The sequence below is a fragment of the Oncorhynchus mykiss genome, chromosome 5 (genome assembly GCF_057628025.1).
Source record: "Oncorhynchus mykiss isolate SJ-2025 chromosome 5, ASM5762802v1, whole genome shotgun sequence".
NCBI classification, from domain to species: Eukaryota; Metazoa; Chordata; class Actinopteri; order Salmoniformes; family Salmonidae; genus Oncorhynchus; species Oncorhynchus mykiss.
In genome coordinates this window covers 42,755,509-42,781,999 of record NC_143026.1, presented here as the reverse complement: position 1 = coordinate 42,781,999, position 26,491 = coordinate 42,755,509, and the positions used below count along the sequence as shown (strand labels likewise).

The window sequence follows — 26,491 nt, the reverse complement described above, 5'->3', positions numbered from 1 at the left end:
AGCTCATCTGCATTGTAGAGACCGGTGTGTCTGTTTTCCCTTGTCTGTGCTCTTGTAGAATACTGGTTGAGGGGTGGAGATGTAGTTAATTATTCCTTGCCCACGAACATTCGACCACCCATCGGAGATGATTGCAATACAGTCTGCTTTCTCTATGATTTGCTTGACTTTTACATGAACTCTGTTGAACTCTGCATCCAGCAAATTAGTAGATAAAACATGTCTGGTTGAAGGGGTGTATGCTGGGCAAAGAACGTTAAGAAATATTTTCCAATACTCATTGCCTGTGAGCATCAGAGGTGAACCAGTTGCATACACAGCTTGAGCAAGACATTCATCAGCATTTCTCTGACTACGTTCCTCCATTGAGTCAAAAAGAACCGTATGATTCCAGGAGGACCATGAGCTGTTACTATCGATAAGGTGTCTGATTCATAATTTTCACCTCGAATAGAAGTATAGGGACTTTTGTCAGAGGTTGCTTGTGTGCTTAGGGAACTTTATGCACTTGGCCAGATGATGCTGCATCTTTGTTGCATTCTTCACACATGATTTGGCATAGTATTTGCAAATCTACACAGCTCTTCCTTCTACATTAGCTGCAGTGAAATGTCTCCACACATCAGATAGTGCCTGTGGCATTTTCCTGTAAAGATTAGAAGAGTAAAAACAAATACAGTTCCATGTACAGAAATAGTTAAGCAGTTAGATTAACAACTTTTGTAAGAAATGTTTTTAAATGAAACGTGTATGGAAACAGGTGAATTAACACTGCTCAGTTAGCAGGCTCAAGCAAGCTAAAAACCCACATGGTAGCAAAAACTAACTAGCAGAAATTGTTAGAAATGATTTTAAACAGACTTTGCTGTAGGCTACTATTTACTAGTTAACAAGAAATCATGTCATATAAAATATATTCACCCCACCCAGTATTGTAATCAACTTACCAGAAAGCATGTATCCTTGGCTCAGACAGTGTGGACTCCATAGCATCTCATTAGTGTGCAAGATCTTGAGATTCAGCTGTACATGTGATGAAAGAATGCACTGTGCATGCAGAGGGTTGCAATTCCATTGAATTGGGGATAGTTTAACCAAAATACCCCACAAGACCTAGAATTGATTTGTGTCTCTCAAAAAAAGGTTCACTGTTATAAGCTAACCTTTTTTTTTTATGAATTTAAGCAAAATTCCCGGTCTTAACTTCCCATGGAAAATTTCCGGGAAAATTCAATCAGTTGTTACCTACCCTTACCACATGGGGGTGGCCCGTCAGGAAGTCCAGGATCCAGTTGCAGAGAGGTGTTTAGTGGAGATGACAGTTTAACGTGAATTCACATCTCCACTGCACAGACACTACATAAGATCACTTACACACAGACTTCTCCATTTCCAAGCAAGAACAGCAGTAGGTTTTCCTCAAAATATTCAGAAATTAATAACCTACTATAGTTACGCTGATATTATATCCCCCTGCTTATTAACTCCCATTTCCCCAGTGTGACAGTGTGTAACGTGAGCATGGTTCACAGGAGCAGCACAAAATGTCAGCAGGGAACAGGGCAGATTTTTTTAACACCACACCCCCACCCTGGCCTAATGGAGCACACAGCAAAGCTCTGGAATGCCATGGTAAAGTTATGCGGGTGGGGGGGCTATTCAGAGTGTGGGTTTCTGATGTTGGGGAGAGGGTTGATGTGTGTGTCTGTGCGAAAGACCTACCCCAAACCTGGATCATATTTTTATTTAACCTTTATTTAACTAGGCAAGTCAGTTAAGAACAAATTCTTAGTTACATTGATGGCCTACCGGGGAACAGTGGGTTAACAGGCTTGTTTAGGGGCAGAACGACAGATTTTTACCATGTCAGCTCGGGGATTCGATCCAGCAAACTTTCGGTTCCTGGCCCAGTGCTCTAACCACTAGGCTACCTGCTGCCCCATGTTGGCGGGGCGCTGAGCCCCTAAGGTTATAGGTGTAGTGACCCGTGTCAGCGCAACCCCAACATGTTCGGCTGAAACCAGTTGGAACCAAATCATTCTGGTCAAGAAAAGGGCTAACATGCTGACCAGACTGCACGCAAGTTGATTTTGTCCACCCACATCAGGACACGCAGGTTGAAGTATCAAAACAAACTCTGAACCAATTGTATTAATTTGGTGACAGGTTGAAAAGCATTAAACCAATATGGCAATTTAGCCAGCTAGCTTGCTGTTGCTAGCTCATTTGTCCTATTTAGCTAGCTTGCTGTTGCTAGCTCACTTGTCCTGGGATATAAACATTGGGTTGTTATTTTACCTGAAATGCACAAGGTCTCTCCTCTGTCCTTCAGGCCTCATCTTCTTATTTTGGACTTTATATGGCGGTTGGCAACCAACTTTAGGTGCATTACCACAACCGACTGGAGTGTGGACCTCAGTTTCTTTCAATCACACACGTGGGTATATGCTCCTAAAAACCAATGAGGAGATTGGAGAGGCTGGACTTGCAGCGCGTGGAGCGTCACAAATGGAACCAAGTTCTATTTTAGCGCCTGTCCACGCCGTTGTTGGCTGCCCCGTGCAATGATTGAATAACATGTATGTGTAAATGTATTTTGCAATGCGAGCGTTGTGGTCAGCATGTGAGGGGGAGCACAGTTGTAGTGCTAGCTGCAAGAAAGACAGTAGGGGGCTGCCTCAAGTTGAGAGATGCCTGTAGGGAAACACACTCACCCAAAGTAACGAACATGTCATAAGGGCTGTAATTACATGAGGACCCCAAGGTCCGGACCTCTGTCATTTTATTTTTTTTTTCAAATTTGAGAAGAAAAGGATTAATGTGGACACACAATCAATTACAGGTCAACATCTAAAAATATTACACCCAGAGTGGATCAAAACTCAGAAAGCTTATATTCTTGATCGGACTGAGTTTTAATCGTGTCTGCCTCTTTGCTTAATGAGTAGAATCATGAACAGTGGTTTGCTCACCTGCATCCCCCGGATTTGCCTTAGCAGCACATTCACCATTCTCCCAAACCGCTAACTCTGCTCTCTCGTGGCACAGGCCGAGTGCCTGAGACATGAAACAAACTAACCCAGCTCGGGATGGCTCAATTGGGCAACTAGAGACGCTGCTGACAGTCTGTTGGCGAGATGCCAGACAAAAGGCAATTTTAAAACTGTCCCACGACTCCTGCAGTGTCTACAGCAGTGGCGATTTCAGCACTGCTGTAGAGTTGTGGGATGCATGCCAGCAAAGCCACAACACTAAACAATACATTAATTGCACTATAACGGTGACGAGCGGTGCCCACAAACTGCCTACATAAAGCTGTCCCAACATCTTAACACTGCTACACCTGGCTATCAGCAGAGCCTTGTCTGGCAGCGAAACAGTTCATTCAGCCTCATTTACTACCTTTTTTATTTATTTATAGTAAACAGCTGATATGGCTGACTTGCTTAAACAAATGTGCTTTCTAATGGCAATTGAGATGTACAAACTATTGCATAAGGGGACAGCAAGCGAATAAGAGGCAATCCGTAATTTCGATTTAAGACATGAATGAGTGAGCTAGGATGGACGTAGTCAACTATTTTAGACCTTTTGAAATATACACCAAAATAATGGGCCGTTCTTACTGTTCTCCCTGTACCCCAAGGATGAATAAAGGGTGGCGAATAAGCATACAATGAAAGCTCATGGATTACATTTCCCTAAAACGATATAGGCTACATGTTATAGGCACATGGGCTACTAACATCTTACTGCACAACAGACTGAGTATTACTTTCTTAGCTTCAGTATACATATCTCCCTGGCAGATTATATCATTTATAAAGCAGCATACAATACATTTTTGGGCTCACCTTGCTGTGCTCTCTTGAACATGATCAGTCCAATCAAAGCTACTGTAGACATAAAATGATGTAACTCTAAGGCAGCACCCAAGGGGCTTGAATGTTCTAGCTCTTCCCTTGGACTTGGCAGTGACGTAGTGTCCCCATGAGTGACAGAACACTGAGCCAATCATGGTGCAGCGCTCTATTTTCTGCTGGCTGGCCCAAACCACCACAAAAAAAAGCACTGAGCCAGGCTGAAACACCTGCATTTTAGAGCTGCCTTACAAACGTGTTCTCTTTTTCTTGAGTATGGCTTTATTAACTTAATGATATATTTTTCTACATTGTTTGCAAACTGATCTGTAACACCTATAATTTCCAAAATAACATGTAAAACAGGCAAGCCCCCCCCCCCCCCCCCCACACACACACACAACATACAAATTTGACGAGTCGCCGCCGGTCTACAGACATCCCCCAAACAAAAAGTCTCTGAGAATGAGTGAACCGCTGGTAAATAGTCGCTCATACAGGGCCTTCAGAAAGTGTTCACACCCCTTGACTTTTTCCACAATTTGTTGTTACAAAGTGGAATTAAAAGCGATTTAATATTCACTTTTGTCAACAGACTACATTTTTTTTTAACACTTTATTTGATACGTTTTAAACCCCCTGTGTCAATACATGTTAGTACCACCTTTTGGCAGAAATTACAGCTGTGAGGTTTTTAAAAATTTTGCAAACTTCAAGCTCTGTCAAGTTGTCGATCATTGCTAGACAACCATTTAAGACTTGCCATAGATTTTCAAGTAGATTTAAGTAAACACGAACTAGACCACTCAGGAACGTTCAATGTTGTCTTGGTAAGTAACCCCAGTGTATATTTGACCTTGTGTTTTAGGTTATTGTCCTGCTGGAAGGTGAATTTGTCTCCCAGTGTCTGGAAACCAGACTGAACCAGGTTTTCCTTTAGGACTTTGCCTGTGCTTAGCGCTTTTCTTTTTATTTTTGACTCTAGTCCTTGCTGATGACAAGCATACCCATAACATGATGTAGTCACCATCATGCTTAAAAATATGGGGCGTGGTACTCGGTGACGTGTTGGATTTGCCCCAAACATAATGCTTTGTATTCATGACAAAAAGTTACTGCAAAGAAATTATCACTTTAGTGCTGTTAGTGCATATTTTGGAATATTTGTGTTCTGTTCAGGCTTCCTTCTTTTCACCCTGTCCGTTTAGGTTAGTATTTGTGGAGTAACTACAATGTTGATCCATCCTCAGAAAACTATCACAGCCATTTAACTCTAACTGGTTTCAAATCACTGTTTGCCTCTTTCAGTGAAATCCCTGTGCGTCTTCCTTCTACATCAACTGAGTTAGGGAGGACACCTGTATCTTTGTAGTGACTGGTTGTATTGATACACCATCCAAAGTGTAATTAATAACTTCACCATGCTCAAAGGGATATTCAATGTCTGCTTTTATTTATTTTTTACCCATTTTTTTAAATGTTACCCCTTTTTTCTCCACAATTTCATGGTATCCAATTGGTAGTAGTTAGTCTTGTCTCATCGCTGCAACTCCTGTACGGACTCGGGAGAGGCGACGGTCGAGACCCATGTGTCCTCCGAAACACAACCCAACAAAGCTGCACTGCTTCTTGACACAATGCACATCCAACCCGGAAGCCAGCCGCACCAATGTGTCGGAGGAAACACTGTACACTTGGCGACCTGGTCAGTGTGCACTGCGCCCGGCCCGCCACAGGAGTCGCTAGCGCGCGATGAGACAAGGATATCCCTTTAGTAGCCAACTATCTCATACTTCAGAGCTGGCCCAAAATTCACAATGCCTTCTGTTCAAACCATAATAAAAATGTAAAACACGTAGTTACGTTCTAGTTGCGGGTCCAGTTCTGATGTTATGTGTAGGCCTAGCTGAGGCGACCCCGAATCCCAAGTTTCGGCTCGATAGGTCATTTGGTGCCCGAGCAAGACCCTAATTGGTGCTGAAAATCCACTATTTTCCATGCCTTGCTACGGGGTCCTTGAATGAGCTATCGGACAGAAACGTTGGGGTCCGTCTATATGGGCCGAGACGGTCGCAATGCACCTAGTCTTGCGACTCTGGGACATTTCTAAATGTTGTCATTTTCATGATGCAAAAATGAATTGAAGTTATTGCAAATGTACGAGGCTGTTTCTCGGTCCGAGAACCTTCTATAGAGCCACGTAACTCACCACGCACCATCGACCTGAGGTCTAGAACAGGTTTCTAAAGTTTCAGAACTCTAGGTCTGATGGTTCTTTTAATAGTTCAAACAAGGTTAACTAATGCAGGCAGTGTATGTCTCTACGCACCCCAATGTGTCCCTCCTTCCAAGCTGTGTGTGTGTGTGTGTGTGTGATTTAGTTTTCTTTGAAATTTTATGGGAGAAATGACTGATTTACAGTTCATGGGGGTTGCCTAATCTCACACAGTAAGTTTTGGAAAGAACCCTTTGAAACAGCCCATGTGACACCAATTATGGCACTTCCGGTTGGCTCAGGAAGCTTTAAGTAAACACATATCCTCATTGGGGTATGTTTTTACGAAATCCTGAGTTTTAAGTCTTTACGTTAAGAACTGACTGATTTACACAGGGTTGAATGCACTATTTCTATCAAACTGCAGGTAGGGTATGGATATACACTTTTAGGGTGATTTTAACCACTTCCGTTTGCTCCAGGAAGCTTAGAATCAACACAGGTAGACCTCATAGTGGCCTGATGGACTGTCACCGAAGACCGGTTCATACGGCATTCATAACCCACATAGGCTTCAGGTTGAATTTAGGGGTGTAGGCAATGTATTCCTATGGGGAGAGAAGTCATTGTAATCTGTGAGAACAAAAAACCCTGATTTCCTCTTAAGGGTTAATGCCACACGGTCAAGGTTAGGCTTGCACAGATCGGGAGGACCTCAGGATCGTATCTGAGGTCGAATTGTGCTTCTCACCCTAACGGTTCTCTCACTGTCACCCAAAAGCAAATGACCATTTAGGGCCAGGCTTCATTTTGGGCCTGCTTTTTTTTCACGGTCGCTGCACTCAGAGCGAGCTACGGTCATGCGGGGCATCTCGTTGAACTCGGCACGGCCTAGAGAATATGGAAATGCCATTGCAGGCTCTGTGTTTCTTTAACCTCTTAGAGCTCGGGACTATTTTTTTCAACATTTTGTTAAAAATCACGCAAAATTTCAATGTCCTGCTACTCATGCCAGGAATATAGTATATGCATATGATTACGTGTTTAACATGCGAAACCCCAAGGAAAACTGTTCACCCCAAAAAAAAAAAAGAAAGAAAAAAAGATCAATCCGCCAGTTGGCTGTATTGTCTATGGCCTGCGAAAATATATACCTCCCAGTTTACAAGTCCTACAGCTTCCACACGATGTCACCAGTCTTGGCAATTTCCTTGAAGTTATTCCTTGGTCAAACGAAGAAGAGACGCTTGCTTTCATCCGGTACACGACAGGATATTTTGGAAGAGAGAATTATCGACCATTTCAAGACGTGGAGCTATTGAATACACATCGCCCCGCAATCAATTTGATCGATTTATTAACGTTTACTAATACCTAAAGTTGGATTACAAAAGTAGTTTGAAGTGTTTTGTCAAAGGCAACTTTATAGGCAACTTTGTTAATTTTAAAAAATGATGTTGCGTTTTGTAAATACGTTTTTTTCCTGGATCAGACGGGCTTCATAAATGGACATTTTGGGTATACATGGACGGATTTAATCAGAAAAATGTGTGATTATGGGACATATAGGAGTGCCAACAATGAAGCTCGTCAAAGGTAATGAATGTTTTATATTTTATTTCTGCGTTTTGTGTAGCGCCGGCTATGCTAATTATTTTGTTTACGTCCCCTTCAGGTATTTCGGGGTGTTGCATCCTATCAGATAATAGCTTCTCATGCTTTCGCCGAAAATCATTTTAAAAATCTGACTTGTTGGCTAGATTCACAACAAGTGTAGCTTTAATTCAGTACCTTGCATGTGTGTTTTAATGAAAGTTTGAGTTTTAGCGAGTACTATTAGCATTTGGCGTTGCGCATTTCCATTTCCTGTTGGCTAGGTTTGACGCAGATGTCTCACTTATCCCTAAGAAGTTTTAAGCACCGCACTTTGTCACTCCATCCTTGCTGTGTGTGTGTGTGTGTGTGGTGTGTGAGAGAGCTTTTCTTTGACATCTGTTGGGAGAAATGACTGACTTACAGTTCATGGGGGTTGCCTAATCACACACATGAAGTTTTGAAAAGATCTTCGAAGTCTTTTCCGTTTTGGAGATAAGGCCACGTCGTGATTCGTGATGTTTTGTACATTTGCAATATGATTCCATTCGCCCTCTTGTGGGATTTATCGGGACAGCGGAAAAATGACCAAAATTTGATTATTTTATCAAACGGAAACCGAATGTCCGAGAGTTCGTTTGTCTTCCCGGTAGATCCGGCCCTGCCGCACGGCCCGACGCCTTCGTTTTCGGACGTTTAGTAAGGGACCGTACATTTGCAATATGGACTTTCTCACTAACCATATGGCGAATGTCAATGTTCCCTTAAGGTATGAAAGCACTCAGGTCAATTAGGTGTCTAGCAGCAGTGATATTTGTTGACTGAACCTGAAAAAAACTGGGGGAAACAAAAACATGGAAAAACTAAATGAAATTTGTGGGGTGGGGGGGAACCTGACTCAGGCAACAAAGTGTGTCTGAATGGGGGTTATAGTAGCCTGTTGGTTGTGTGACCCCCCCCTCCTTTTAGTTCTCAGTCTTCTGTCCTCTTTTTCTGTTGTTTCTCTGTCGTCCTGGTGGTGTGAGGCTGACGCAGATCGGGGGTGACAGACAGTCACAGAACATCTCAGGATGGCTGGGACTAATGCCAACTCTCTGGGACGGGCGGAACCTGTGTGTAGACTCGTGTACGTGCATCCGAGAGTTTTCCTGTTCACTAATTTGTGTGGTTGTCTGCGCGTGTGTCTCTGGTGTGCGCGTGTGTCTCTGGTGTGCGCGTGTGTCTCTGGTGTGTGTGCGCGCGTGTGTGTCTGAGTTGTGACGGTGTGTGTGTGAGAGAGGTCAGTCTGTAAACTGGCAACAGGCCAGCGTCACAGACATGAACTGGTTTTCATTAGTGTTGATCTGTGTCTGCTTCGGCTCACGGAACAGGCCCTGAGTCCCACTGTAAAGTCTCCTCCGGGGACGTGGTCCTTCCAGTGTCTAATAAGAAACCAGTGAACCAGCATCGGTAGAAAGCATACACACACACACACACACACACACACCCTCTCTCTTTTGCTCGTAAAACATACTTTGCAGTATTATCTAACTTATCCTGAAGGGAAAGTATTGCCTCATAACATTTAGCACAATGGACCCTTTTGTTTTCAATTTCCATATCTGATTATTTGAATGTTATTTTGTTTGTCCCTTAATTCAATAGCTGACTATTCATCTATAACATAACATCATATTAATAATTATCATGTGAGGGACCTTTCTGCAATGAGACCGTGGTGACTGTAATTTCTAAATACTATAAACAGTACGATTAATTTGCTGACAAAATGTCAGCGTTTTTCCTCCCATCCTCTTCAGTGTGCATGTGGTTGGTTGTGTAGTGGCCAGATGGAAGTAGCCTGTTCTCTATTGTTGTCCATGTTGAGGGCTCTATACATAGGTGTTTTATAGGTGGGGATGTTTCGTCCTTCAAGGGGGGGCAGCATTGGAAGTGTGTCACTGAAGTAAGCATTTCACTGTTAGGTTACACCCGTTTTACGATGCATGTGACGAATAAAATAACAATTGTTGATGTCATGGTAACATCAGAATAGCATGGCTTTTATTGTGCAGGCCTTGTCTGATGACTGAGCCACAGAGTTAGTATTTCAGCACTTTATACATTGTGCGACTCCATTTTCATTGATTTGGGTTTATTTTGGATATGAAGAGAAGGTGGTTTTACTTTGGGCTAGGGGAAGACAGAATACAGGTGTAAAGTTAGGCTTGTTTTAAAATAATCCGTTCCCAGTGTGTTCATCAACGGGACCAGACATTACATATTTTATTTGGCATGAGTGACCCTCTAACCTGTGACTCCTGACCTGTAGGGATGGAGTTCCCTGTGGACGTGTTGGATTCAGTGAGGCAAGAGGAGGTGGAGCAGGCAGCAGAGGGCTACATGACCCAGCTACGATATGTCAGCCCCGACAAGACCGAGAGCTTTACCCTGCCCAACCACAGAAAGGTGTACACGCACGCACGCACACACGCACGCACTGTTAGTTTAGTCAACTCTAACACCATGTCACACTTTCTCGCTCTCTCTCTCTCCCTCTCAGATCAGTATCGGTCTGTGTAACGTTGGTTTTGTTCCCATCTATGGAGGAGACCTGAAGCACAAGGTTATGGCCCTGTTCTCCCCAGATGATCAGCTCACAGGTACACACAACACTTTTACACACAACCTCAACACAGTCTGAAAACCCATCCCGAGCCCCCCTTTCCCTATCCTTTGACACAGTCAGTGTAAGCTGATAGTTTCCACCACATAGATACTGTAGGTGTAAGCTATTTTGTTTGAAACGACCAGCATACACACAGCCGATCCATTCAGATCTACTGGAGTTTAGGTTATGGCCTGGGGGTTTATATTTCCTACAGCGTAAGTTTTGATTCTAACCATATGTCATACTCATCGAGCTCTATTCTCAATGTCTCCAGCGGTAGCTCTGTACCTGGCAGGACAGTGGTGGTCAGTAGAGGACATCCTCAGAACCTCCGACCCCTCCAGAACTGGCCTGGTCAAGGTACACACACACACACACACACACACACACACTACAACACAAGATTAATGTAAAGCTAGCACATTGAAACCCCCCCCCCAAAAAAAACCTTGGTCGACCGAAAGTCGTCTGTCCAATCAATTGGTCTAAATAACAAAACTCCGTTCCCTGTGCCACACAGCTGTAGGCTATTTGCGGAAGGGATAAGAAATCATCAGGTAGGTCTTTTTTTATGATGTTTCCACTGAATCGGAGCATGACATTTTTCCCTTTCACGCTGGGGGGTTATGGAAATGGTTATTTTCAAACGCATTGAGGAACTATTGTTATTCTCAATGGATGTAAAACGGACTTAGTTTGTTTGATGGGAAGAAAACATTACTTTGAAGCCCCACAGCTCATTAGTGGTGGTGCGTTAAACCAATTCAAAATACTATCAGATCCCCAATAAGCACATTTTTATATGCAGGCCAGGTAGCCTATAGGCCTAATTCTATCCATAATTATGCGCGTGTTGTTAATTAATTGACAGGAGCGCTAAATTGACAGGTCGTACAGTGCTTTCGGAAGGTATTCAGGCCCCTTGACCTCTTCCACATTTTCTTACGTTAGTCTTATTCTAAAATGGATAACATTGTTTTTTTCCTCATCCATGTACACACGATATCCCATAATGACAAGCCAAAAACAGGTTTTTAGAAATGTTTGCCCCAAAAAATATCAAATTTAATGAAGTATTCAGACCCTTTACTCAGTAATTTGTAGATGCACCTTTTTGTAGCGATTACAGCCTTGAGTCTTCTTGGGTATGACACTACAAGCTAGGAACACCTGTATTTGGGGAGTTTCTCCCATTCTTCTCTGCAGATCCTCTCAAGCTCTGTCAGGTTGGATGGGGAGTGTTGCTGCACAGCTATTTTCAGGTCTCTTCAGAGAGGTTTGATTGGGTTCAGGTCTGGGCTCTGGCTGGGCCACTCAAGGACATTTGGATGGATATATATATATATATATATATATATATATTACACACACACAGTTGAAGTCAGAAGTTTACATACACCTTAGCCAAATACATTTAAACTAAGTTTCACAATTCCTGGTGTGTGTATATATATATATATATATATATATATATATATATATATATATATATATATATATATATATATATATATATATATATATATATATATATATATATATATATATATATGCTACTGCTCAAAAATAATCAGTTGACCTACAGCCTATCAATCAAACAATCGACCAGTCAAATACAGTCGTGGCCAAAAGTTTTGAGAATTACACACATATTAATTTCCACAAAGTTTGCTGCTTCGGTGTCTTTAGATATTTTTGTCAGATGTTACTATGGAATACTGAAGTATAATTATAATAAGCATTTCATAAGTGACAAATGCTTTTATTGACAATTTCATGAAGTTGATGCAAAGAGTCAATATTTGCAGTGTTGACCCTTTTTTCCCCCCATACCTCTGCAATCCGCCCTGGCCTGCTGTCAATTAACTTCTGGGCCACATCCTGACTGATGGCAGCCCATTCTTGCATTATCAATGCTTGGAGTTTGTCAGAATTTGTGGGTTTTTATTTGTCCACCCACCTCTTGAGGATTGACCAAGTTCTCAATGAGATTAAGGTCTGGGGAGTTTCCTGGCCATGGACCCAAAATATTGATGTTTTGTTCCCCAAGCCACTTAGTTATCACTTTTGCCTTAAGACAAGGTGCTCCATCATGCTGGAAAAGGCATTGTTCGTCACCAAACTGTTCCTGGATGGTTGTGAGAAGTTGCTCTCGGAGGATGTGTTGGTACAATTCTTTGTTCATGGCTGTGTTCTTAAGCAAAATTGTGAGTGAGCCCACTCCCTTGGCTGAGAAGCAACCCCACACATGAATGGTCCCAGGATGCTTTTCATCAGAGAATGACTTTACCCCTGTACCTTTTGCAGAATATCAGTCTGTCCCTGATGTTTTTCCTGGAGAGAAGTGGCTTTTTTGCTGCCCTTCTTGACACCAGGCCATCCTCCAAAAGTCTTTGACTCACTGTGCGTGCAGATGCACTCACACCTGCCTGCTGCCATTCCTGAGCAAGCCCTGTACTGGTGGTGCCCCAATCCGGAATCAACTTTAGGAGACGGTCCTGGCGCTTGCTGGACTTTTGTGGTCGCCCCGACGCCTTCTTCACAACAATTTAACCACTCTCCTTGAAGTTCTTGATGATCTGATAAATGGTTGACTTAGGTGCAATCTTACTGGCATCAATATCCTTGCCTGTGAAGCCCTTTTTCTGCAAAGCTATGATGACTGCACGTGTTTCCTTGCAGGTAACCATGGTTGACAGAGGAAGGAGAATGATTCCAAGCACCGCTCTCCTTTTAAAGCTTCCAGTCTGTTATTTGAACTTAATCAGCATGACAGTGATCTCCAGCCTTGTCCTCGTCAACACTCACACCTGTGTTAACAACATGATGTCAGCTGGTCCTTTTGTGGCAGGGCAGAAATGCAGTGGAAATGTTTTTTTTGGGATTCAGTTCATTTGCATGGCAAAGAGGGACTTTGCAATTAATTGCATCACTCTTCATAACATTCTGGACTATATGCAAATTGCCATCATACAAACTCAGGCAGCAGACTCTGTGAAAATTAATATTTGTGTCATTCTCAACTTTTGGCCACGACTGTACTTGGGTTCAGCCCTACACGGGATACTACAACAACATGATGGATGACACACACACATTACCCTTGGCATGTTTATCTACCCCATCAGATGCATAATAACGTTGTTTTGGACAGAATGCCAAGCACTGCATTTCTGGTGTGTTTGTGTAGAGGACCGAGCACAAAGACACCAGTCAGAATAAACTCATGGCTCGCTGCCTGGCTTTACCCTGCAACTTGTTATGATTAGCATGGAACAATGGAGAAACACACAGTGTGCGTGCGCGCACACACACACACACACACTAGGGTTGGGCAAAATCAACTGTTCTAGTGTGATTCTATACTTATAAAATCGCACATTAGACAATGTGGCCAGACCAATTATTATTTATTTTTTTAAACTTAAAAACATTTGACAAATTCTTGTAATATATGGGAAATACTCATAACTCTCTCGTCTCTTTTATGATATTTCAGTAGGATTAGTCTATGCTTTTGGCCGTTTTTGTGTTGTAACGGCACAGAGGATTTTCTTGTCTCATAAAAGCCTAAGCTTTGCTCAACTGTAAGGTTTGTTCAAACTACTAGTTTTTTTTTTTCTTATCTTGCTCGTTATTACCTCGGGCCTACCAAGTTAAAGGTCATTCAAAAACAACTGAGAACTTTTAGACTATTTTAAATTCTGTTAGATTAACGTAATTGTTTAATCAGGAAATAGATTGGAGAAATCCAGGGTGCATAACCTAAAATAGAAGCTTGATATGTCAAGTCATTCTCCTATCAAATGGAGAGAAAAGAGGAAGGTAGGCTTCAATAACAATTAGACCGTGTGTGTCTGCTATAAAAAATAACTTGTATTTGGCTTTTAGGCCCAGAAACTCCGATAGTCAAGGGAGAAAAACAAAAAAAATCCTGACTTGACATTTTGCTCCGCATTGGTGAATCTCTCTCCGTCTACATTGTTCGTGTGCATTCTGTAAATGGTTTATAATATATATATATATATATATATATATATATATATATATATATATATATATATATATAATGTTATGCAGGCTATTGCAAAGGAATAGGCCTCTCAACATGGCCCTGCTGTGCACTGCCCAACTCCGCTATTTACTTAGCCTAGCCTATTTGAACATGACTGGCAACTATCTATGTCACGATGTCGTCACCGTCGACAATGCCTGTCAATCATCCTCGATAGACGATGCTGTCTTAACCTCTAAGAGAGACACACACACACATTTGAAACTAGGAGCAGTACACTGTTCAGGGCCACAATTTAAACCCTACAGTTAAGTTATTTCTATGTTTACAAGGGGTTAGCAGAGCTGCGGAGCAGTAAATTCTGTCACAACCATTTTAGTGGGAGGTGAAAGACGATAATGCCGTGTACTGAACCAAGTCCCTTCTGAATCTTGTCCTACAGTGTATGTAGATTGAGTAGTGAGGATTGTGCATTGTTGCTGTTAAACTCCTGGGTGTGTGTGCTACCTTTTTTGTTAAGTGTCATTCTGTCTCTCTGTCCCCACCCCAGGTGAGGAGTCTTGGTGAGCGGATCGTCCTGTACATTCTGAACCGTATCGTGTACCGCGTGGGTGAGATGGACAAACCTGAGGTGCCCTTCCTGTGCCACGGCCAGCACGACTTCGCCAAGCTCCTCTGGAAGGACGGAAACGCTGTTGGGTTCTACTCAGTCAAACCCAAAGGTGAGCGATCTCTGTCTGGTCAAACTGTCCAGTTTTTGTTTAAACCAAAACCGCTCTTATTTGATCAGTGACGTTAGCTAGTTAGTGGAGACTGGACAGTATCCCCAACTTACACAAGGCTATTCGTTAGCTTCAATCTCCTGAAGATGATTTCTGTAATGGCCAAGATATAGACTTTATACTATACCAGAAATATAGTTGCACATAGTTTTTAAATTGTTCTGTTTTTTTTATTTTTTTTATAGAAGTCAGAACCCATCACAACGTTCAGTATTATTGGTACAAAGTATCGTTCCCTGTGTTTTTAACCTTTCTGATCTCCCCATCCCGGATCCGGGATCGTGAATACAGACTCAAGCTCATTACCATAACGCAACGTTAACTATTCATGAAAATCGCAAATGAAATAAATATGCTAGCTCTCAAGCTTAGCCTTTTGTTAACAACACTGTCATCTCAGATTTTCAAAATATGCTTCTCAACCATTGCAAAACAAGCATTTGTGTAACAGTATTGATGGCTAACGTAGCATTTAGCATTAGCATTCAGCTGGCAACATTTACACAAAAAAACAGAAAAGCATTCAAATAAAATCATTTACCTTTGAAGAACTTCAGATGTTTTCAATGAGGAGACTCTCAGATAGCAAATGTTCAGTTTTTCCTGAAAGATTATTTGTTTAGGACAAATCGCTCCGTTTTCTGCGTCACGTTTAGCTATGAAAAAAACCCTGTATCCAGGATTGTGTAAATCTATCAGCAAGCTCATTAGCATAACACAACGTTAACTATTTATGAAAATCGCAAATGAAATGAAATAAATATGCCATCTCTCAAGCTTAGCCTTTTGTAAACAACACTGTCATCTCAGATTTTCAAAATATGCTTCTCAACCATAGGAAAACAATCATTTGTGTAAAAGTAGCTAGCTAGCGTTAGCATTTCGCGTTAGCATTTAGCGTTAGCATTAGCGTTAGCATCCAGCACGCAACATTAACAAAAACATAAAAGCCTTCAAATAAAATAATTTACCTTTGAAGAACTTCTGATGTTTTCAATGAGGATACTCTCAGTTAGATAGCAGATGCTCAGTTTTTCCAAAAAGATTCCTTGTGTATTAGAAATAGCTCCGTTTTATACATCACATTTGGCTACCAAAACAAATCCGAAAATTCAGTCCTCAAAACGCGAACTTTTTTCCAAATTAACTCCATAATATCGACTGAAAACATGGCAAACGTTGTTTAGAATCAGTCATCAAGGTGTTTTTCACATATCTCTTCATTGATACATCGTTCTTGGACACATGCTTTCTCCCCTGAATCAAATGGTAAAGTAGAAGCAGCTGGCAATTGCGCACCGAATTCGACGCAGGACACCAGGCGGACACTTGGAAAATGTAGTCTCTTATGGTCAATCTTCCAATGATATGCCTACAAATACGTCACAATGCTGCTAAGACCTTGGGCGAACGACAGAAAGTGTAGGCTCATTCGTTGCGCAATCACAGCCATATAAGGAGAGAATGGAAAACAGAGCTTCAGAAATTCTGCTAATTCCTGGGTGATGCATCATCTTGGTTTCGCCTGTAGAATGAGTTCTGGGGCACTTACAGACAAAATCTTTGCAGATTCTGAAACTTCAGAGTTTTCTTTCCAAAACTGTCGAGCATCTTTTCGTGACAAAATATCGCGCTTAAAACGGGAACGTTTTTTATCCAAAAATGAAATAGCGCCCCTAGAGCTCTAACAGGTTAAACTGTTTTTAGTGTTGCTCAGTGAAGACACAGGACCACTGCAGAGCAGGACATCGTAGTACAACCGATGAGCTGGAATGAGTTTGTCCAACGTTTTCATTAGATCCACATTGAGACGGGCAGATCGCCAGAAGATGTTTTTCCACTTTTGTTTGACTTTAATGTTCTCTAAAACGGAGAAGTGTTCCAGCAGTGTATTAAGAATCCAGACTTCACTTTACTGACTTTATTGTCCCCATGGGGACATCTTGTTGCAGTGTCATGTACACGTTTTAAATACAAAAACAAATTTGTTAACACAACTTCCATAACGGTTACATACCAATAAAAAGAGACTAGCCTGCTGTCCTTCCTGGGTCGATAGGAACATTTAGCCCAAGCTATTTCGGAGGGATATCACACCTGGCACAAATGATTTAGTTATTTTTTTCCTGCCAAGGGGAGGAGTTCAAAGTTCGGGTACATGGGGTGGCTTGGGTCTAAAATGATTTTGTGAGCCTTGCGGAGGGCCCTGACCTTAAAAATCTCATCCAGGCCTGTCTGTTTGACTCCAAGTACCTTGCTTGCTGTGGTGACAATCCTTCTCAACATATTTATCTGGCTGACAGTGACATTGCCAAACCAACAAACAATACAAAAAGTTAAAATACTCTCAATAAAAGATTTGTAAAACCGTGTCAGTATATTAGTCAACATTAAGAGCCCAGCTTTTTGAGCAAGTACAGACTTCAGTTTTGATCTCTTGCAATGTCTCGTTTGATTATCCTGTGTTTTATATGACAATCAATAATGTATCAATCAATTATAGCATACCTTACAGACATGAACTAACAGTAAATCTCTCTACCTCTCACTCTCCAGACAGCTTGTGTAATAACTTTGTGACCCAGCGCTACCAGCTTCCTGTCATGGACTCCATGTTTGTCAGGAAGTGTCACCGTGGAAACGGCCATGGCCTGCAGATGCTGGAGGACTTTGTGGACTCTTTCAAAGACAACCAGCTTGGCCTGAAGTACCCTCTCTCTCTAACCATGTATAAAGGTTGGTAGTAGTAGTACTCTCTTTCTTTAACCGTCTATAAAGGGTCGTAGTAGTCTCTTTCTATAACCATGTATAAAGGTTGGTGGTAGTAGTTGTACTCTCTAACCATGTATTACTCTCTCTCTAAACAGGTATAAAGGGTGGTGGTAGTAGTCTCTCTAACCAGGTATAAAGGGTGGTATTAGTCTCTAACCAGGTATACAGGGTGGTAGTAGTAGTATCTTTCTAAACAGGTATAAAGGGTGGTAGTAGTAGGCTCTCTCTAAACAGGTATAAAGGGTGGTAGTAGTAGGCTCTCTCTAAACAGGTATAAAGGGTGGTAGTATTTCTCTCTCTCTAAACAGGTATAAAGGATGGTAGTATTACTCTCTCTAAACAGGTATAATGGATAGTAGTATTACTCTCTCTCTAAACAGGTATAAAGGATAGTATTACTCTCTCTCTCTAAACAGGTATAAAGGATAGTAGTATTACTCTCTCTCTCTAAACAGGTATAAAGGGTGGTAGTAGTCTCTCTAACCAGGTAATAAGGGTGGTATTAGTAGTCTCTCTCTAAACAGGTATAAAGGGTGGTGGTAGTAGTCTCTCTTAACAGGTATAAAGGGTGGTGGTAGTAGTTTCTCTCTAAACAGGTACACAGGGTGGTAGTAGTAGTCTCTCTAACCAGGTATAAAGGGTGGTAGTAGTCTCTCTCTAATCAGGTACACAGGGGGGTGGTAGTCGTCTCTCTCTAAACAGGTATACAGAGTGGTGGTAGTAGTTTCTCTCTAACCAGGTATAAAGGATAGTAGTATTACTTTCTCTCTCTCAACAGGTATAAAGGATAGTAGTATTACTCTCTCTCTCTAAACAGGTATAAAGGATAGTAGTATTACTCTCTCTCTAACCAGGTATAAAGGATAGTAGTATTACTCTCTCTCTCTCTCTCTCAACAGGTATAAAGGATAGTAGTATTACTCTCTCTCTCTAAACAGGTATAAAGGATAGTAGTATTTCTCTCTCTCTCTCTCTCTCTCAACAGGTATAAAGGATAGTAGTATTACTCTCTCTCTAAACAGGTATAAAGGATAGTAGTATTACTCTCTCTCTCTAACCAGGTATAAAGGATAGTAGTATTTCTCTCTGTCTCAACAGGTATAAAGGATAATACTATTACTCTCTCTCTCTAAACAGGTATAAAGGATAGTAGTATTACTCTCTCTCTCTCTAAACAGGTATAAAGGATAGTAGTATTACTCTCTCTCTCTAAACAGGTATAAAGGGTGGTAGTATTTCTCTCTCTCTCTCTAAACAGGTATAAAGGATAGTAGTATTACTCTCTCTCTCTCAACAGGTATAAAGGATAGTAGTATTACTCTCTCTCTCTCAACAGGTATGAAGGATAGTAGTATTACTCTCTCTAAACAGGTATAAAGGATAGTAGTATTACTCTCTCTCTCAACAGGTATAAAGGATAGTAGTATTACTCTCTCTCTCTCAACAGGTATAAAGGATAGTAGTATTACTCTCTCTCTCTCAACAGGTATAAAGGATAGTAGTATTTCTCTCTCTCTCTAAACAGGTATAAAGGATAGTAGTATTACTCTCTCTAAACAGGTATAAAGGATAGTAGTATTACTCTCTCTCTCTAAACAGGTATAAAGGATAGTAGTATTTCTCTCTCTAAACAGGTATAAAGGATAGTAGTATTACTCTCTCTCTCTAAACAGGTATAAAGGATAGTAGTATTACTCTCTCTCTCTAAACAGGTATAAAGGATAGTAGTATTACTCTCTCTCTCTCTAAACAGGTATAAAGGATAGTAGTATTACTCTCTCTCTAACCAGGTATACAGGGTAGTAGTAGTCTCTCTCTAATCCGGTACACAGGGGGGTGGTAGTCGTCTCTCTCTCTAAACAGGTATACAGAGTGGTGGTAGTAGTTTCTCTCTAAACAGGTATACAGGGTGGTAGTATTTCTCCACTACACTCTAGAGCTGTACAACTTTCCGTCCCCAAAATAAACCGGTCAATCAGTGTGTCATCTCTCCCTGACCTGCAGTGTGTGGCCGGTACCTGTGTCGGTACCCAGCTGACCAGGATCTGCTGTGGGTGGTAGAGGGAGTGGGAGGACCTTACCAGAGAGAGAATGTGGCCAGCAAGATGAAAGCCCTAGCACTGAAAGGTACTGGTACAGTGGCAGGAGGTATACAGGGATGCACTTTCAACACCATGCTCTAACACCAACGGCCTGTTCAGGAAGATGTGAAGTTACAGTACCTTCAGATAGATATTTGCAATGTAGAACCGATATGATCGTCATATAGAGTAGCGAATCGCGACGTCAGCTCTATTCAGTCGCATTTCTATCCAGCTACATTTCTATCTGCGACCTCACTGAATACAACCCAGTTGATCCATCGGGACCATAGCAGGATGATGGCAGGAGAACCAGATTAGCTCCGCTGTGATGTGGGCTGGGGACTTGGTGACATCAGACAGACAGTGGTCAGACTCACATGACGGGCAGCTAATTGACTTATGATTGTCGTGCCGATTCCCATAAAGCGGTGCTCCACGCGGCGACTTCTAACGGAGACCGACGAGCAGCCTCCCTGGACCACACAGACGTCAGCATGGAGGAGGACAACTTTCTGGACATCACCGTACGTCTCCGGCTCTCTCTCTCTTATCTATCCAACTTGGTCTCTTGTTTCTTTCTCTTTTAAAAAAAAATCTCCTCCTTTGCTATGCTTTCTCTTTGGGTCTCCTCCCACAGCTTTTTGAATGTATTTGTTTATAATTTAAGAATATCTTCCAACCTCAGTTCTGTAGTGTAGGGACATTATAAGTAAAGAGGAGTTGATTTGAGGAGTTGATTTTGGTCTTCATTTCTTGTTTTATAGGAGGATGTTTTGGTGGTAAATACTCCCCTGAAGTTAATAGAAGGTAAGTAGCTCAGAGAAGTCTTTAGGATCTCCATGGAGTCCTGAAATAAATAACCAATAAGAACAATTAGAGATTTTCTGAATACAGAGAAGAAGAAAAGTTTTGTGTGACTACACATTGGAATGAAAATGGCTACTCTTTCTCTAGCGCTGGATGGCTCACCCGTGTCAACGCGTAGCAGGAGTAGCGGACATAAAAAGCGTGGCAGAGAAGAGACAGACTCCACGGAGGAGAGCCAGCCTCTGAAGATGAACAGGTTAGACACGGAGTCTCAGTGAAATAGAAACCTACATTAAAGTATTAATGACACGTGTAGAATTCAATGTATACAGTATTTTTTTTCCAGGGCAGAAGTGCTCCTTAATTCTCATAAATTCAGTGACTATTTTACTCATCAGGCAGTCAATCAGTCAAGTCAGTCAATCAAGACTCATACCCATAGTATTTTCAACACTGTAATGTGACCTTTTGTTTCAGGTTGTAACCCAACCTATATATGGTTTTCAAGTATGAAAGCTTCCTTTTGGCTCTAAATTATAATAATACCACTGGTCTATTGTGCGTTTTAGAATGGAGGATGCAAAGTCCGAGCCCACCAACACGGCTGTAGAGGACGGAGGACAGGAGGAGGCGGAAGGAAGAGCGGGGGAGGAGTCTGGAGAGGCAGAGGCTGCTGTGGCCCAGGAGGAGATGGAGATGACGACGACCAAAGCTCAGGTGAGAAGATATGGGGGAGGGGGGGTCAATATATGAATACAGCATTAGAAAACAACGGTTCATTTGGCTGTTCTGTTTTGATTGTCATCGTTGTGTTACTATGGTTACTGTTAGAGAATAACCGGTCACTCATAGATTGTCACACTTGTTGTGTCAAATGGCACCCCCTATTCCCTATGGCCCCTGGCCAAAAGTAGTGCACTATATAGTGAATAGGGTCTCGTTTCAGACCGCATTGATTTGGCTTTAATTCAATTATCCCATAAAAACACATTGAATAACAGATTCAGACATGGGAAACACAGATAGTCAAGATGAACGGAGAACTGACTGATGGCCAGAGGGAGGAGGTAAAGGATGGAGTGGAGGTGGAGGGAGAGGCTGTACTGGAGAATAGAACGACAGAGGAAGACGTGGAGGAGGCGGCAGCAGAGGAGGAAGAGTCCATCGAGGCTGAAGTATGTGGTTCAATTCCTCAAGAGGATTAACCTTGTATGACAGTTGGAATGTGTGGGATGAGGCCATTATTGGAGCAAGGGGTTCACAGATGAGACAATGGGAGCCTTTCATTGTTGGACAGTTTAATTTTTGCACCGTGGACATGTTTCTTTCTATGGTATGTGTTAGAAAGGGAATTGGGTAGTTTTTAACAAATGCACCTTTTTTCTGTCTTTTTTTGTCCCCTGCAGGACATATTAGAAGCAGCTCCTGTGGCGCCAGAGGGGTTGGCTGAAGCTGTGGAGGAGCAGGATCCTCTCCCGTTAGTAGACGGTCCAGCGTCTGTTTCAGAGGAGGCCCCCTCGCCTGCAGAACCACCCCCAGCAGAGCCCTCACTCTCTGGGGATGTGCGTGAGGAGGCTACACCCATGGAAGGAGGGGAGGTAGAGGGAGGAAAGGTGGGGAAAGCAGTGGATTTGTACTGTGTACAAAGGGAATTTGGGAATACGTTTTTAACAAATGCTAATTGTTCTCTTTTTGTCCTCTACGGCGCAGGACACTGTAGTAGCAACTCCCGTGGCGTCGGAGGGGTTGGCTGTGGTGGAGGATGTGGAGAAGGAGGCTCCTCTCCCGTTTGTAAAAGAGCCGGCCTCCGCTCCAGAGGAGGCCCCCTCGCCCATGGAAGGAGAGGAGGTAAAGAGAGAAGAGGTGGAGGAGCGCGCAATGGAGGAACCAGAGGTGAAGAAGAAATTGGTGGAGGTCATTGCGGTGGACAGCAGTAGCCAGGAAACGGTGGTCCAGGTGCTGGAAGGAGACCTGTCCTACCAGCCTCTGGAGGAAGGAGAGGAGGAGGAGGAGGAGGAGGCGGCGAAGGAAGAGGTCCTGGTCGCGAATGAGGAAAATAAAGGGGTAGAGGAGATGGAGAATGCTACGACTACAGAGGAGTTCGAGGAGAGAAGTGAGAGCTCAGACGAGGGAGGCAAGAGTCAGGCCCTTTGGAGGAGAGTTGGGGGCAGTGGCCCGGCGGCGCCTGAACGTAAATCTAAGAGACTGAACAGAGTGGTCATCGAGCAGGACAGGGAGCAGCCAGAGGTCACAGTGGAAGAGGAGGAGAAAGCTACAACTACAGAGGAGGAGGAAGAAGAGGCTGTAGAGAAGAGTTGGGCTGAGGAAGAGGTGAAGGAAGAGGAGAAGCCACAAGTGATTGATCAGAGGGCATTGAGAAGGAAGAGCCGACCGGTCCAGACTCCAAATAAAGCCAGAGGGAAACGACACGGCAAGATCTAAACACACCAGGCATGCACAACACACACACACACAGTGATGTTTTCTGTCTGGTTTTAGGGTTTGTAAGGGGTCTAAAGTTTACTTGTATTATCTCAGTATGATGTTTAGATGCATTTACTTTAGGTAGTTCATTTATCTTTACAGAAAACGACCAAAAAAGTGTTTGAACAGGAAAACGCAGCACTCGCTGTTGTAATTCGTCAATGTGAAGTCTTTTAATGTTGTTCATATGTCATGGTAATCTTGTTTTTACTGCCTTGTTCTATAGGAACTGACTGATATTGAGTTTAACAGGCCTGTTGTGGTTTGAATGTGATTGTCACTCAAAGATTTTCACGATCAAACCCAGTTCCATGTTCTTGGAGTGATGAAATGATATTTTCCGATGCGCCTTTCGAAAAGCTGTGAATGAACGTCAAATCATGATCTTTAGGTTGCACGGCACGTACTCACGCACATGCACACACATGCATATTGATATGTATACACACATACTATAGTGAATGTATCCATAGAATGTGTTTTGAATAGGAACAATCGATTTGGACATTATTGATCTTAATTTAGCAATAAAATAAATGTTTCTGATATCCTAATAGTCTTTCCCATTCATAATTTAAGATGGCGATTGATACTTTGTAATATAATTCATAGCGTGTTTAATTGAAATTGGATAAGATATGTATATTACAATAACTAGATCATACCAGCATTTTGAAGTAACTGAGTTTATGTACCATCGATATTTTTGATATAAACATTTTGTAAAATGACAACTTTCACTATTGGGAGAAAAAAAATGTTGCAACCCAAATTCCGTTAATACAATGTGAATTGTATGCCGTCATTGAGTGTTGATTCACTAGTAGAGGGCACATTGAGCCAAAGACGTGAAGCAGAATGCATCAAATGGGCTATTGATGTACCATGGTTATAGGTCAATATATAGAACCTTAACTAGGGCCGTATTCACTAGGCACCAAACGGACAACCTGAACTTGTTCAATAAAATAAAAACACTCCACTGTGCACTAATGAATATGACCCGTGCTAAAGGATTGGATGGTGCTCCCCAGCGTTTACGAGATGGTTCTAGGCAGTTGCATTGACTGTAAGGGTGTTTTCCCTCTGTATGGAAGGAAACCTGTTCTAGCCTTGGCAGATCGTGTCAATGCAACTGTTTTGATGGAAACCGTAGGCGTGTATATAATTAGTCATTGACTTGAAATAGGGTCTCCCCATTCTAGTAATTATGTTTCTATAATGTAAACCTTGATGTCAGAATGTCAGTCTCACAGATGGTGTTTTGGGTGACATGAGTTTTTGGTTTCTCCCTACTGCAAAAAAAACAAAACACCAACGCTGCCTCTATTGTTAATCTCATTGCCTTCATAACATCTATTGTAAAAGGCAGAAATATATCCATTTCTGTATGACTGATGTGTGTTCGCTGTGTCCAGGATATGTCACATACAAGGAGCTACAGCGTACGACACCTGGTGGAGCGGCTTCCTCTCCTTAATCTGCACTGGTCTGAGAACTAGGGGTAAGTGAAGGCAATGTGGCAGAAACCTACCAGGGGATTTTGCTTTCACCTCTCCACTTCCAGATCAGTGCAGGGGAAGGAAAGGAGGCGAGGAGAGGATGCCACTCTGTACTCTTGAGATGCTCACCATGTGCTGGTTGCTGAAATACCCGTTCTTTCAACCACTGCTATACTGGATGGGTTCCATTACGTCTTGTTGCTACTCTATTCTGGTTCCCCCAAAGTGTTTTAAAGGCTTATTGTGATGCCATGAAACTGATGTACAGAATATTACACAGCCATGTTAGTTCTGTTCGTTTTCTGTTGGAATGTGTTCTGGATATGCTGCAACAGCAGAGGGAGCCAGAGTAGGTGTCGTTGAGCTGCAGCGTCGAGTATAGTGTGTATATAGCCTGTCTTGACCCTGTTGTAGCGTTTTCAGATTTGAGTTGAAAATGGAAGTCCACCACTTGGTGGCACTCACATTCTGCCACATTCAGCTGCTGTGGTTCCCTCTGTCTGGTGGTTTTATACATGCATGCTTCGTAGATATGTCTGACTGGGTTTGTGCTGGTGCTCTCCAAAAATGAAGGCTGGCTTGCCCCAAGGGTCCGTGTTCAGTAGGGTGCAACGTCAGAAATGGTTTGTTAGCCGGGTACAAGACGCTCCTTATTTGCAACGTTCAGAACATTGCACCTTCCTGAATGTACCTCGTACTTCTCTAAATCAGTCATCCTTATTGGCCTCATTCGCAACCAATAGACTTTAGACTGTCCTGAATGGTAAATTATGCCCTATATAGTGCACGCTTTTGACCAAAGCCCTATTGGCACTGGTCAAAGGGAGAACAGGGTGCCCTTTAGGGTCGTGTTCTGTTGATTTAGTTTGCGCTGTAACGTGTACCGTTTGTGGTTGGCGAGATTAACCGTTTCACCGCCCACACCTATGTTTAGTCACGGGTACGATCAGGGTCCCAATTCAGGAGATGAATCCACATGTAAATGAATTGGAAAGATGTCTATTTCAAAACAAAGAAATGTGTGCCCCCCCCCCCCCCCTCCCCCCAATCAGTTTTACATGTGATATTTTTCAACTAATAAGTAGGATTTCAAATCACCTGAATTCGCTGAGTTATAATAGATTACAGCTCATTCCTGCATCTTGTCACTTCCACATAATCTGCCTCTTGTGATGTTACTGGACCTGTTGGTTTCTCAGCTGTATTACCACAGGCTACTCTTCATCTTATATCTTGCAGAACATATTTCCATTTTTGATTTCCTTCTTCTTAATATTATTAATATAATTCTTAATTTTTCTGAAATTACACTTTGGATTTGCTCGGTGTGTATCTAGTGGCAAACACTTACCTTTTCCCCCTTTGTTTTTTTATTGAATGCATGCATCACTTGATTGTATCTGTATATCAAGTAAACCTTGTAGAGAGGCCTGTGTAAAATAAAAAATGTGTGTGCCAGAGTGATGGCTCCAGATCTGCCTTGTCCCTGTAGTGTTGGACCCACATCTCTCTGAGTGATCTCAGCTTCCTCTCCCCGCAGCCTGTCCTATTCCCCACTGGAGCACAGCCCTGTGTGTGTTTGCCATCAGATAAGCCCAGCAGAGCCTTATCGTCAGCTGTCTGGAGTGCAGCAGCGAGAGGGATGTCCGTGTGTGCCACAGGAGGTTGGTGGCACCTTAATTGGGGAGGACTGGCTCATTGGTACTGGCTGGAGTGGAATAGGTGGA

The 26,491-nt window shown here is 42.4% G+C and overlaps 1 protein-coding gene across 3 annotated transcripts in view; it reads left to right on the top strand.

The window, feature by feature from the left end:
• LOC110523872 (uncharacterized) overlaps positions 1-26,236 on the top strand; it is a 31,201-nt gene extending 4,965 nt beyond the window's left edge. Inside the window, exons 2-14 of one of the 3 annotated variants that reach the window (XM_021602973.3) lie at positions 9,980-10,116; positions 10,211-10,310; positions 10,593-10,678; positions 14,884-15,055; positions 17,672-17,851; positions 19,892-20,014; positions 20,398-20,495; positions 20,736-20,778; positions 20,926-21,034; positions 21,348-21,495; positions 21,780-21,953; positions 22,185-22,391; positions 22,489-26,236. In XM_021602973.3, the coding sequence (XP_021458648.3) occupies positions 9,982-10,116; positions 10,211-10,310; positions 10,593-10,678; positions 14,884-15,055; positions 17,672-17,851; positions 19,892-20,014; positions 20,398-20,495; positions 20,736-20,778; positions 20,926-21,034; positions 21,348-21,495; positions 21,780-21,953; positions 22,185-22,391; positions 22,489-23,220 (2,307 nt within the window). In that variant the 5' untranslated portion in view covers positions 9,980-9,981 and the 3' untranslated portion in view covers positions 23,221-26,236. The remainder of the gene's footprint in view (positions 1-9,979; positions 10,117-10,210; positions 10,311-10,592; positions 10,679-14,883; positions 15,056-17,671; positions 17,852-19,891; positions 20,015-20,397; positions 20,496-20,735; positions 20,779-20,925; positions 21,035-21,347; positions 21,496-21,779; positions 21,954-22,184; positions 22,392-22,488) is intronic. The other 2 variants (XM_036977584.2, XM_090234917.1) reach the window with 2 other exon arrangements.
• Positions 26,237-26,491: the final 255 nt, after the last annotated feature.